Here is a 13,460-nt window from a genome sequence, read left to right as displayed (position 1 = left end):
CTGTGAGGAGAGAGCGGGGGAGATGGGAGGGGCTAAGGAGAGATGTGGGGGAGGCAGATGGGAGGGGCTAAGGAGAGATGTGGGGGAGTCAGATGGGAGGGGCTAAAGAGAGAGAGAGGGAGGCGGATGGGAGGGGCTAAAGAGAGATGTGGGGGAGGCAGATGGGAGGGGCTAAAGAGAGAGAGGGGGATGCAGATGGGAGGGGCTAAAGAGAGATGTGGGGGAGGCAGATGGGAGGGGCTAAAGAGAGAGAGGGGGATGCAGATGGGAGGGGCTAAAGAGAGATGTGGGGGAGGCAGATGGGAGGGGCTAAAGAGAGAGAGGGGGAGGCAAATGGGAGGGGCTAAAGAGAGATGTGGGGGAGGCAGATGAGAGGGGCTAAAGAGAGAGAGGGGGAGGCAGATGGGAGGGGCTAAAGAGAGATTTGGGGGAGGCAGATGGGAAGGGCTAAAGAGAGAGAGAGGGCGGCGGATGGGAGGGGCTAAGGAGAGAGGGGGGTAGATGGGAGGGGCTAAGGAGAGAGAGAGGGAGGCGGATGGGAGGGGCTAAAGAGAGAGAGAGGGAGGCGGATGGGAGGGGCTAAGGAGAGAGAGAGGGAGGCGGATGGGAGGGGCTAAGGAGAGAGGGGGCACACAAAGAACAGGAGCAGCAGTATCATGATAATGATAAAAATGACAAGACACAATAAAATGCCACAGTAGCTAAATATAATAAATATATGTATATGTACACATATCACAGTGGTTATTGCACATTGTCGTCTTTATTGCACATGTTTTCAGTGAAATTGTACTTTATGGTTTCAGCTATTTTCTTTCCATGTTTCTTCCAACACAGGACGACATATTTAAGATCAGGATCAGTTTGAACGGTTTCCCCGTTGATGTGAATATCAGCGTTATGTGTTGGTTTTGGATCCAAACTTTGTAGTGATTAGACTTATGAACACCAGCTCAGACCAGTCCAACTTCACAAGTTAGCTTAGCATGAAGACTGGAGGTCTAGCTTGAGCATTATGATCATTTATGGATTTTTTATTCCAAACAGATTTAAGATCATCTTGTAATGATTTAAGTTTATCAAAATTGTGCAACTCATCAGTTTGCTGCTGAACTCGACTTTTAACTAGTAATCTGATTCTGCCTCAATATATTGTAGCGTGCCTTAAGTTCATAAATGTATATGGCTCTGATTAATGTTACTGTTACGTAGGCCATTGTTGGGGTACCGCCCCTTCCGGGGAATGTGTGTAGTTTTGGGGGAGCACAGGAAGGGGAAGTTCTGTTCTGACTAAGTTGATGACCGGGTGTGTGAAGTGGCGTGGCTGTGGCCGACAACAGACAACAATAAACCCGAGCGATAAGAACCTGGCTCTTTATTTACACGAAACGTTACAATATGGATGTTTTCAAGTCTCCCTCTCTCTGTCTGTCTGTCTGTCTTTGTCTCTCTGTCAGTCTGACTGACTCTCTTTTTCTGTCTCTTTCTCTACATCTGTCTCGCTATCTGTGTCTCTCTGTCTCTCCTTCCCTCCCTCTGTGTGCGCATGCGCGTTAGGCTCGGCGCTTCTTTAGTTCCGTGTTGTGTTGCTGTCAGCAGCAGAGTGAGGCGGAACATCGGCGACGGTAAGTTTCTGTCCAAACGTTCGGTACCGGTACCGGCTCCTCGGTCCTGTCTATCATTCTGGGGATCCGGTTCCTCTAAGCGGCTCTTTGCCGCCTCTGAAGCGGCTCAGAGGAGATTGAAGGCCGGCGGAAAGGGCCGCGGATCACCGCTGTTTGTTGTTTCCTGATTTAACCTGTCAGCCTCACTGGGACCACACTTCCGGTTAGACATTCACAATAAGAGTCGTGATAGTTTCTTCTTTTACGCTTCTTAGTTCTTTCAAAAGTATAAATACTGACATGAAAAAAACATCATACATGTAGTTACGTGCTACATTTTTACTTTTACTATTACACAAACCAGGAGGCGTTAAATATTAATCATGGTGTCCGATGTGAAACAAAATATTAAATAATTGAATAAATTCTGACACTTTAGCTGCAGATAGACATTTATTTTGAATGTGTATGTGAGGGCTTCCTTCTGGAGTGTGTGTTTACACGTGTGTCCTCACGATGACGAAGATGGTGATGATGAGTGTCTGGTGTATTTATGGGATGAAAAAGAAATACATTCACCTGGTTTGAAGCCTCTCACACTGACACACTGTGTGTGTGTGTGTGTGTGTGTGTGTGTGTGTGTGTGTGTGTGTGTGTGTGTCTCATCAGAAAACAAACAAAGAAGAAGATCACGAAGATGAAGAACAAAGTCTGTAGCACTCAAGGTAACACAGACACGCACACACACACTCGGGGGTCTAGGTTGGGTTAGCAGTGCTGTAACCATGGTAACAGATGTGTGTGTGTGTCCTCAGTGAGTGTAAAGAGACGGTCCTGGTCCTGGCAGCAGTACCTGAACGAACAGAAAAGTGAAGCTGCTCCTCTGTCACTGTTTACACAGGTAACACACACACACACACACAGGTAACACAAGTATACACACACACACGCACCGGTAACACACTCCCCCTCTGACCTGTCTGTCAGTCCCAGTCTGTTCCCAGTAGGAGAAATGGTTTTAAAGTTGGGATGAAGCTGGAGGGCGTCGACCCGCTGCATCCTTCTATGTTCTGTGTGCTGACCGTTGCTGAGGTACAACTCCACACGCCCACATACATACACACCTTTCGTACGGCGGTCAGGTGACTCTCCCGTCTCTCTCAGGTGATTGGCTGTCGGCTCCGCCTCCATATCGACAGCTACTCTGAGTGCTACGATTTCTGGGTGAACTCTGACTCCGCAGACATCCGACACGCAGGCTGGTGTAAAGATAACAACCACAGGCTCCACCCACCCAAAGGTGAGTACGGTAGCCCCGCCTCCTCACAGAGGACCCCCTGACACAGGTGACCCCACTCAACCTGTCTGTGTCTCCTTCCAGGCCTCAGTGAGACAGACTTTGATTGGCAGCATTACCTTCAGTCCACAGGCTCTCATGCTGCTCCGCCGACCCTGTTCACCTGTCGCGCTGCCGTCAGTATACACCTGTCTGTCTGCAGTCGGTATACACCTGTCTGTCTGTCTGCTGTGGGTTTAATCTCACCACCTGTCTGTCTCTCAGAGCTGTGGCTTCCATGTGGGGAGGAAGCTGGAGGCGGTCGACAGGAAGAACCCGGGACTCGTCTGCGTCGCCTCCGTCGCTGATGTCATCGGAGACCGTTTCCTGGTTCACTTCGACAACTGGGATGACACGTACGACTACTGGTGAGGCGGACCGGGTGGAGCCGGGCGGACAGGTCAGGGACAGCGTAGCAAAGATGGATTCACAGTGGAGGATGAAGCAGGAAGCCTCCACCTCAACAATTTAAATATCACCATAGTATAGAGACCGTGAGATGAATACACATGAGCTACTGGGGCACATGCTAGTACTACGACTGGTAGTAGTAGTACTAGCATGATTAGTGGTGGTAGTAATATTAGCAGTTGTTGTATTAACAATATGAGTAAAGTGTATTTGTTGATGGGTCATTATGGAACGGATCAGGTGTGACAGCAGCAGTCCGTACATCCATCCTGTGGGCTGGTGTGAAGAACAGGGGCGACCTCTGACCCCCCCTCAGGGTACACACTCTGTACACACTCTGTACACATTCAGTACACTGTATCTGTAGTACTCTGAGTAATGGATACTTGTGTTCTTCAGGACACTCAAACCCAGAGAACTTCCTCTGGGAGGAATACCTCCAGCAAACTGGTTCCACAGCCGCCCCCAGTTCAGCCTTCACACTGGTGAGGAAACAAGGGCGTAGGGAAGGAAACAAGGGGTAGAGAAGCCATCGCTCAGTGAGCTGCATGTCGTGATGGAGAGGTGTATTTTCGTCCAATCAGAGAGCTCCACACGGTTTCCAGGTGAACCAGAAGCTGGAGGCAGTGGACAGGAGGAACCCCATGTTGATCCGTGTCGCCACGGTAACGGATACAGAGAACTACAGGGTGAAGGTACCTAGGACCCATCTGTGCGCCCGTCTCACAGATGTCACGCAGTGTGTGATGATGTCACCAGGTGTGTTCACCTGCAGGTCCATTATGACGGCTGGCCGCAGCAGTTTGACGTCTGGAGTGACAGCGACCACTGTGACCTCCATCCTGTGGGCTGGTGCCAACGCACGGGACACCCGCTGGAGCCCCCCCCAGGTCAGACAGATGGGTCAGAGGGACACTGGTTAAAGGGAGAGAGACGGGTCAGAGGCAGGGAAAGGGAGACAGGTTAAAGAGAGTCAGACGGGTGAGACAGACAGAAGGGTCAGAGCGTGAGAGAGATGGTCGGAGAGGAAGACATGTTTTCTGATTCTAACAGTGTTTCACGCTGTGTGTGAGACAGGCTCCTCCCCCACGTCCCCCTCACAGGGAGTCTGTCCCACTCGGGGCTGCAGAGGAGTTGGACACATTAAAGGAGCCAAATACACCGGACATCACAGGTACACGGACCTGCTGAGTCATGATGTCATTCTCCTCAGTCACTATGTGCTGAGTCATGATGTCACTATGTGCTGAGTCATGATGTCACTATGTGCTGAGTCATGATGTCACTATGTGCTGAGTCATGATGTCATTGCGCGTTGTCCCTCCAGCGCTTTCGGGTGTCCGTACTCGGACATTAACCTGCGTAAGGAGGTGCTGCTTCCCGATAGGCTGGGGGGAGAGAGAGTCATCACCCTCGTACCCGTCACCATGTATCACCACGGCAACCAGTTAGACAGGTAACACAGTGCTTTTGGTTTTCTTTACCCATATTGTGCTATTTACACATTTCTCACCCTTCGTGTGCCATAAAAAATCATGTTCCTGGTTCTGGTTCTACCAGTTAAAGTATCAGGTATCCATGACGACCTGTACGTGAACCTGTCTGTCTCTCAGGAACATCCAGGTAAAGACGGAGCCGAGAGACGAGACTCTGCTGGTTCCTCTGGGGAAGAGAAGGAGACAGGCAGATGGGTGAGATGGACAAACACACTGGTTAGACAGACAAACATACAGACGGGTGAGACTGAAAGACAGACAGGTGAGACATACACACATACAAACAAACAGAGGGGTGAGACCTACACACATACAAACAAACCGAGGGGTGAGACCTACACACATACAAACAAACCGAGGGGTGAGACATACACACATACAAACAAACAGAGGGGTGAGACATACACACATACAAACAAACAGAGGGGTGAGACCTACACACATACAAACAAACAGAGGGGTGAGACCTACACACATACAAACAAACAGAGGGGTGAGACCTACACACATACAAACAAACAGAGGGGTGAGACATACACACATACAAACAAACAAACAGAGGGGTGAGACATACACACATACAAACAAACAGAGGGGTGAGACACACACACATACAAACAAACAGAGGGGTGAGACATACACACATACAAACAAACAGAGGGGTGAGACATACACACATACAAACAAACAAACAGAGGGGTGAGACATACACACATACAAACAAACAAACAGAGGGGTGAGACATACACACATACAAACAAACAGAGGGGTGAGACATACACACACACATACAAACAAACAGAGGGGTGAGACATACACACATACAAACAAACAGAGGGGTGAGACACACACACATACAAACAAACAGAGGGGTGAGACCTACACACATACAAACAAACAGAGGGGTGAGACATACACACATACAAACAAACAGAGGGGTGAGACATACAAACAAACAGAGGGGTGAGACATACATACATACAAACAAACAGAGGGGTGAGACATACACACATACAAACAAACAGAGGGGTGAGACATACATACATACAAACAAACAGAGGGGTGAGACATACACACATACAAACAAACAGAGGGGTGAGACTGTGAGTCAGACCTCCAGGAGAGACGGATTGACTATGCAGATGTTTGTGCTTATTTCATAATAACTTCTTTTCCTCCACTGGCTCCACCCACAGACTGCCCCAACCAACCAAATTCCTCCATATGAAACAGGAAGAGGAGGAGCTTCACATCACACCAGGTACATGTTTATGGGAGGTGCTTTGATGCTTCCTTTCCTCTCTCCTTCAGCAAAGGAAACACTGGACTTTTCTTTACCAAAAAAAAAAGGGATTATGACGACCCACAATGCCTTGCAGCAACAGTATTTTAAGAAGGTTTAAAGGGTCGACGTGGCGCATGGAGTTGAGAGGGTGCGCCGGGAACCGCAAGGTTGGTGGTTCGAGCTCCAGCTGCTCCATGTCCCATGTCAAAGTGTCCCTGAGCAAGACACCTCACCCCTAATTGCTCCCCGGGCAAAAATATAAAAAGCTCTGGGTTAAAAATACAAAGTAAGTCGCTTTGGATAAAAGCGTCTGCTAAATGACCTGATATGATGTAAATCAACAGTCTTATTGACGATGTCATAGGTCATCATCAGGCTGTCTCTCGGTCGCTCCTCAATGTGTCTCCATGGAAACAGCAGGCCGATGAAGTGGCTGTTTCCATGGAGACGGCTCACCATGGAAACCGGGGTAGCAGTTTAAGGACTGCGGTTTCTCAGCTGCTGCTGTGTCTGTCTCACTGCTCAGTGGGGTGAGACAGGGAGTCTCCTCATTCTTGTTTTTATGAGCTCTTGGGAAATGTGGTTCAGACTGGCTTGTGTTTGTTGATGGACTCTGGTCTGAACCAGCATCAGAGCCGGAAGGTGCTACTGCTAACTATTAGCATTATGCTAATGTTGTTGGTTCAAACTGTTCAAAGTAAAATAATACTACACTGAGGTGTTTGATCATGAAGGTGTTGTGTCTCATCGTCCGTCTCCAGCTGCAGAGTCCAGTCTGCAGGCCGCCCTCCATCAGTCAGTCTTCTTGTCGGCCATGTCGGCGCAGCCCAGCCGCGACCTGTCTCTCTGCTGGGAGCAACACCGCAAACTGCTGCCTGGCGTCTCCGCAGTCCACGCAGAGATGGTCCAACACTGGAGCGTCCAGGAGGTCAGAGAGAGAGACAGGTCCCATACCTGTCTCTCTCCCCAACCCATCTTTCTCTCTTTGACCTGTCTCTCTCCCCAACCCGTCTTTCTCTCTCTGACCTGTCTGTCTCTCTGCAGGTGTCAGACTTCATTGAGTCTATTCCTGGTTGTGAAGAACAGGCGAAACAGTTCAGGGACGAGGTGAGACGTCAGCTGCTTAAGATTCAACACATTGTACCGGCTATGATCTCACTTTCCTGCTTCTGTCCGTCCAGCAAATCGATGGGCGGGCCTTCCTTCTACTCACCCAAAGGGACATTGTCAAGATTATGTCAATGAAACTTGGCCCCGCCCTCAAAATTTTCAACTCCATCCTTATGTTTAAACACGCCGAGGACCGGAGCCAATCACCCGCCGAGGATTGCTGCCAATCACAATACGACACCACCTCTCTTCACTTTTCATCCAATCGTCGAGCAGGTTTTAGTTCCTGATGATCCCGTCATGTGACGCTCATCAAAAAGAAAGAAAGCAAGGACGAAGTTCACAGCAGCCCCATTCCGCCACTGAAGAAAATCATTTTAAACCAGAAGAAATACCTTCAACTGAAAAAACAGTTGTTTTCTAATTGTTTGAACACACGAATGCTGCCAGCTGATTAGCTGCGACCTTAAAAAACACTAAAACACAGGGAATCTTATCCATTTTGTGACAATTTGTTATGAATAATGTTTCTGGGTTTGTGAAAATATATTTTTGCGGGATGAAAATATTTTTGTTAACAACTTTATATTCACAAGAAACCAGTTTGCAGAACTAGAAAAATGTTAATACTTTTAGAATGAAAAGCCATAATATAATAATGAAAATATATTCATAACTATGAGCTAAGAACTATGAGAAGAAATAAGAAAATGTCTCATGTTAACCTGAAAGGATCTTATGAATACATGAATAAGCATCTTTAATTATGATAATCTGGTCTGATTATGGTACTTGTTTTATTATAAGATACATAGATGAACCAGAAGCTCTGCTACTCGTTGTCTATGAATGTAAGGGCTCGATGACATCACACGTGGCTCCGCCCCCACTGTAATGACACTTTAAAGACAGCAAAAAGGTGACCTTCTCACCTCAGGAACTCAGGATTCTACTTCTCAGATTATTGGATGCTGGTCCGTCACTTCCTGTCACGTGACCAATGGTAGAAGTCCCGCCTCCTCTGTTGGGATTGGTCAGTTTGTGAAGGGAGACGTCAGCTTTATATTTACGTATCATCTGTAGTGTTATGGAGAGTATCTCATGTATCTCTATAGATTATTTTAAAGTATATGAATAGTTATATTTGTATCTTTGTCCTGCTGGGAGTTTGCCCTGACTCCTCCTCCTCGATGATGTCACTGTGATGTCTAAGAGGCGGAGCTCTGCTGCACTTGTCAGTGTGATGTTTTCTTTGCTGTTTCTGTCAGTGTTCATTAAGATAAATAAAGTTTCTTTGAAGCTTAAATGTTGATGTGACCTTTGACCTTTTGACCAGTATTGCTATGATCAGTAAACAACTTGATCCTAAGAGAACCTGATCCGTGGATAACCTGACCGGTTGGTCTACCTTCACGAGACTTCTAGTCCTACCTGATTGTGTCGTTCCCACAATGCACTGCTCTACGCCTTAGTGTCAGCAGGGACAAACGTCCTCAGAGACGCACAGAAAAGATACTCCAAATGGTGCAGTGGCTCTGCCTGTGTCTCCTAGCAACAGCAGCGTCCAGGAATCACAGGATAGAGAGGAGGATTCACAGCGAATCCACAGCGACCGAGTGGAATGAAGAGACTGACCTTCCTCACAATTATCTCCTAATCCGCTTTTCAGCATGAAGAATTCAACATCAGTCATCAGAAAGTTTAGCTCAAATTCAACTGCTGACCGCTGAACACTAACTAATCACTTTAAATTCAAGTGGAGAGAGAGAGAGACGCATTGGAGCAGCAGATCAGAGACATGAAGCGACTGGAGCTCCATCGGTGAGGTCTCATTCTAATTCTATTTGGTGTTGTTGTGCGATCATCGATGATGGTCAATGCTAAAAGATACTGATCAATACTGCCCTTGTTGTTCTGTGACGTGTGTGTGTGTGATGGTATGGCTGATTACTATTGCTGATCAATACCATCTTGTCTTCTCCGTCATCTCTCTGTACATTATTATTGACTGTTGTGTCAGTACTGATATACTGATCAATATATAATTAGTTGCAATGGATGTTTGGAGGCGCCGCAGCACTTTTTTGTGAGACTTCATGGTCACAAAGGGAAGGTCTATGGACAGCGTCTCTTTGAGGATGTCTTGTGTAACCTTTAAGGACATATCCTGATCAAACAGAACTCTAACTCTCAGATGTTTACACTTCTAGACTGGACTACTGTAATTCTTTACAGGGATCAAATCACTAAGAATAGAATTTAAGGTACTTCTCACCTACAAGGCAGCGTCTTATCTTAAAGAGCTTGTAACACCATACGGCCCAACTAGAGAGCTGCGCTCCATACATGCTGGTTACTTGTTTAGTCTTAAAAAGTAGGATGGAGCCTTCAGTTATCAAGCTCCTCTTTAGTGGAACCAGCTTCCACTTTCAGTCCGGGGGCAGATAAAGTGCACCAGCGAACAGAAAGTCATACTCTACACATCTGTGTTGTGTGTATACGAAAGTGACAGGTGCATGTGGAGTGAAGGGAGTGACCGGTGGGATGTCAGAGTCAGTCAGTGGGGGACCGGCTCTGTTGATGGGGTCTTGGTCCTGATGGACCTCAGCCTCCTGCCAGATGGAAGGGGCACAAACAGGTTTTGTCCGGGGTGAGAGGGGTCGGCCACCATCTTTTTAGCTGCTTCAGAGACCTGGAAGCGAACAAGTCCTGCAGGGACGACAGATTGCAGCCGATCACCCTCTCTGCAGAGCGGAGGACACGCTGCAGCCTGCCCTTGTCCTTGGCTGTGGCTGCAGCGTACCAGACGCTGATGGAGGAGCAGAGGATGGACTCCATGATGGCCGTGTAGAAGTGGACCATCATCGTCTTTGGCAGGTTGAATTTCTTCAGCTGCCTCAGGAAGAACAACCTCTGCTGAGCCTTCTTGGTGATGGAGCTGATGTTCAGCTCCCACTTGAGGTCCTGGGTGATGACGGAGCCCAGGAAACGGAAGGAGTCCACAATAGTGACGGGGGAGTCACACAGGGTGATGGGGGAGGGTGGGGCTCTGTTCCTCCTGAAATCCACAACCATCTCCACTGTCCTCAGAGCGTTGAGCTCCAGGTTGTTCTGACTGCACCACGACACCAGATGGTCAGACTCCACCTGTAGGCGGACTCGTCCCCACCAGAGATCAGTCCAATGAGGGTGGTGTCATCCGCAAACTTCAGGAGCTTGACGGACTGGTGACTCGAGGTGCAGGGTCCAGCTTTTTCCTCTACCCGTCTGTCTTACAGGAAGTTGGTGACTGAGTCCAGGTGAGGTGGCAGTGGGCGGGGCTTAGCCTGCTTAGCTACCGTCTGATTGGTGGGTGGTGATGATTGCAACTGGCGGCCTCCTGCGGATCAACGCACGCCGACAGGACTCACTGAGATCGAAACCACACAAAGCAAACACACACAAGAGGAAAAACAAGAACAAGAGGTAACACACACACATTAAGTCTGGGTTTCAGCGGGGCGTATACACTATGATGTCACTTCCTGCCCCACCAGGAGAAACGAAGTGGTGGTGGTGAAGGGGAAGCTGAAACTGTTTTCGGTCCCGGGCCTGGTGGCGGCGCTGGGCGTCCTGGTCCTGCTGGCGGGCGTGGTCATGGCGGTCCTGGGCTACTGGCCCAGAGACGGACTCTTCTTCAGCGCTCGGCTGCAGGAGGCCACAGCCATGGCCTCGTTGTCCTCCAGCAGGTCCACAGCTGCCGAGGCTCAGGTGAGATCCACTGTCTCCTCATCCGGAAACCGCCTTCCTCTCACCAGACCCTGAACGAGGTCTTTTGTTTTTCTTACTGCTTCCAGGGAGGAGAGGAGGCCATGAGACTCCAAGGAGAGGAAGGAGACGGAGGAGGAGAAAGAGGAGATGATAGTTTCAACCGAACGGAAACCATGAACGGGACAATTGGACGTCTTCCAGGAGGCTTTCTGGAGGATTTCCTCCACAGGTAAACAAAGAGTTATATATGCGCACACACACACACACACACACACACCTGCTCTGATGGACTTTGTATTAAATGTCTCCACAGGTACGTGTACTCTGATAGGCTGAAAGTTTTTGGACCTCTCATCATGGGCATCGGGATCTTCCTTTTCATCTGTGCGAACGCCGCGCTGCACGAAAACCGCGACAAAAAGACGAAAGTCATCAACCTGCGGGACATCTACTCCACGGTCATTGACCTCCACGGCCTCCGCAAGCACACCTCCTCCTCCTCCTCCAATCCCCTCAACGGCCTTGTTAACTACGTCCAATCAAGGAGCCTGGAGGCTAAACCCAGGGCGTACCCCGCCTCCCTGCTGAACCACACGGAGGGAGGCGGAGGAGAGGGAGGAGGCGAGGCAGTGTTCACTATTTCTGAGAACGCTCTCCACCCCCCCTCCTCGAGCTGCCACAGACCCCCCCCCAGCTGCAGCCCCCCCCACCCCTCCCCCTGCTGGAACGTCCCACAGAAGGAGGTGCTCAGCTCATTCAGCTTACCACTGCGCCGCCCTCGCTCCACAGCGCCTCCCAGGAGGCACTCAGCCCGGGCAGGGGGCTGGTCCACTGCAGCGAGGGAGGAGCGAAGGAGGGAGGAGGGAAACCAAAGGCAGCAGGGGGAGGAGGAGCCTGGATGTCAACCTCCTCCTCTCTGCTCCTCAAGAGCCTTCCAAGGTTCCTGCAGCTCCTCCAGTCTCCACCGGGAAGCGCTGCTGATCCACTCCTCCTGCTCACTCACCCCCTCCTCCTTTCCGACCTCCTCCCTGTCTCAACTCCTCTCCTTTTCCTCGTCCACTCCAGCGCCCCCCTGCAGGAGGGGGAGCCTGCCGACTGGCCATAGCAAACTGACTGATGCAGAGGACAAGTGACATCACAGAGGTCAGGTGAGGTGACGTCACACAGGAGTTACTCCAACAGGGAGAAGCTGAGGATCATTTTGCAGGAGGACTGACGCAAAAGGAGGCGGGATGAGGAGGTTGACCAATCAGGAGCTGACTCCTGGATCGACAGCACAAACTGTTAATGACACCAGCAGTGTTCTGGATGAACGGAGACAACGTGAAGCAATAAGGAGTCTTCCAGATAAATGAGTGGGCCTTCAAACTGTCTGCTCAGACACCAGGGAATGTTTTGAGACTGTATCCCTGTGCTCGGAGTAATATTTGAGTTATTCCTGGGGAATGAATGGAGCCACTGACTTCCTCACAGACTGTTTGTAAAGCTGATGCACGTCTTCCTTTATTCAACCTGGGAAATGAATATATTTCCCTCAAAAGATTACTGACCTTTTTTAACGGCATTAATCAATTAATATATAAGTAATCGACTAAACATCTCCATCAGCATGACGCTGTTCAAAATAAATAAGAACATAACCCAGAGGTTTGATGGTTTTAAATGTTTGCTTCCACTGAAAACTGAAATTACAATCAGCCTATGAAATATTTGTCTCGCTCTAAACATAAAACCAATACCAATAAATCCAAAGATAACATATTTACTGCTAAAAGTATGTCTTACTGTGTCACTCCCAATGTGGTCCGGTAGTCTCTGGTGTCTGGGTCCTGGTTCAGTCCAGTAGTCTCTGGTGTCTGGGTCCTGGTCTAGTCCAGTAGTCTCTGGTGTCTGGGTCCTGGTCTAGTCCAGTAGTCTCTGGTGTCTGGGTCCTGGTTCAGTCCAGTAGTCTCTGGTGTCTGGGTCCAGTAGTCCAGTAGTCTCTGGTGTCTGGGTCCAGTAGTCCAGTAGTCTCTGGTGTCTGGGTCCTGGTCTAGTCCAGTAGTCTCTGGTGTCTGGGTCCTGGTCTAGTCCAGTAGTCTCTGGTGTCTGGGTCCTGGTCTAGTCCAGTAGTCTCTGGTGTCAGGGTCCTGGTCTAGTCCAGTAGTCTCTGGTGTCTGGGTCCTGGTCTAGTCCAGTAGTCTCTGGTGTCAGGGTCCTGATCTAGTCCAGTAGTCTCTGGTGTCTGGGTCCTGGTCTAGTCCAGTAGTCTCTGGTGTCTGGGTCCTGGTCTAGTCCAGTAGTCTCTGGTGTCTGGGTCCTGGTCTAGTCCAGTAGTCTCTGGTGTCTGGGTCCTGGTCTAGTCCAGTAGTCTCTGGTGTCAGGATCCGGGTCTAGTCCAGTAGTCTCTGGTGTCTGGGTCCTGGTCTAGTCCAGTAGTCTCTGGTGTCTGGGTCCGGGTCTAGTCCAGTAGTCTCTGGTGTCTGGGT

The 13,460-nt window shown here is 49.4% G+C and overlaps 2 protein-coding genes across 2 annotated transcripts; both read left to right on the top strand.

Annotated features, from left to right (window-relative positions):
* The first annotated feature begins 1,283 nt into the window (after positions 1-1,283).
* Positions 1,284-8,548, top strand: l3mbtl4 (L3MBTL histone methyl-lysine binding protein 4). The gene is made up of 18 exons (XM_078096510.1): positions 1,284-1,625; positions 2,274-2,329; positions 2,420-2,505; positions 2,592-2,696; positions 2,769-2,904; positions 2,986-3,077; positions 3,166-3,308; positions 3,592-3,668; positions 3,751-3,836; positions 3,936-4,046; positions 4,127-4,241; positions 4,429-4,525; positions 4,679-4,807; positions 4,965-5,042; positions 6,044-6,108; positions 6,894-7,060; positions 7,177-7,239; positions 7,314-8,548. Exons 2-18 carry the CDS (start codon positions 2,302-2,304, stop codon positions 7,530-7,532), a joined length of 1,797 nt encoding a protein of 598 aa, XP_077952636.1. The 5' UTR covers positions 1,284-1,625; positions 2,274-2,301; the 3' UTR covers positions 7,533-8,548.
* A 164-nt stretch (positions 8,549-8,712) lies between these two features.
* On the top strand, positions 8,713-12,766 carry LOC120811618 (transmembrane protein 200C). Its single transcript, XM_078096514.1, has 5 exons — positions 8,713-9,063; positions 10,521-10,707; positions 10,779-10,992; positions 11,079-11,221; positions 11,306-12,766. The coding sequence occupies exons 2-5, from the start codon at positions 10,601-10,603 to the stop codon at positions 12,123-12,125; spliced, it is 1,284 nt and encodes a 427-aa protein (XP_077952640.1). The 5' UTR covers positions 8,713-9,063; positions 10,521-10,600; the 3' UTR covers positions 12,126-12,766.
* The last annotated feature ends 694 nt before the right edge of the window (positions 12,767-13,460 follow it).

Source organism: Gasterosteus aculeatus, chromosome 21 (assembly GCF_964276395.1).
Source record: "Gasterosteus aculeatus chromosome 21, fGasAcu3.hap1.1, whole genome shotgun sequence".
In the NCBI taxonomy this organism is placed as follows: Eukaryota; Metazoa; Chordata; class Actinopteri; order Perciformes; family Gasterosteidae; genus Gasterosteus; species Gasterosteus aculeatus.
Note: the sequence above shows the minus strand (reverse complement) of the source record. Positions and strands in the feature narration are given on the sequence as shown.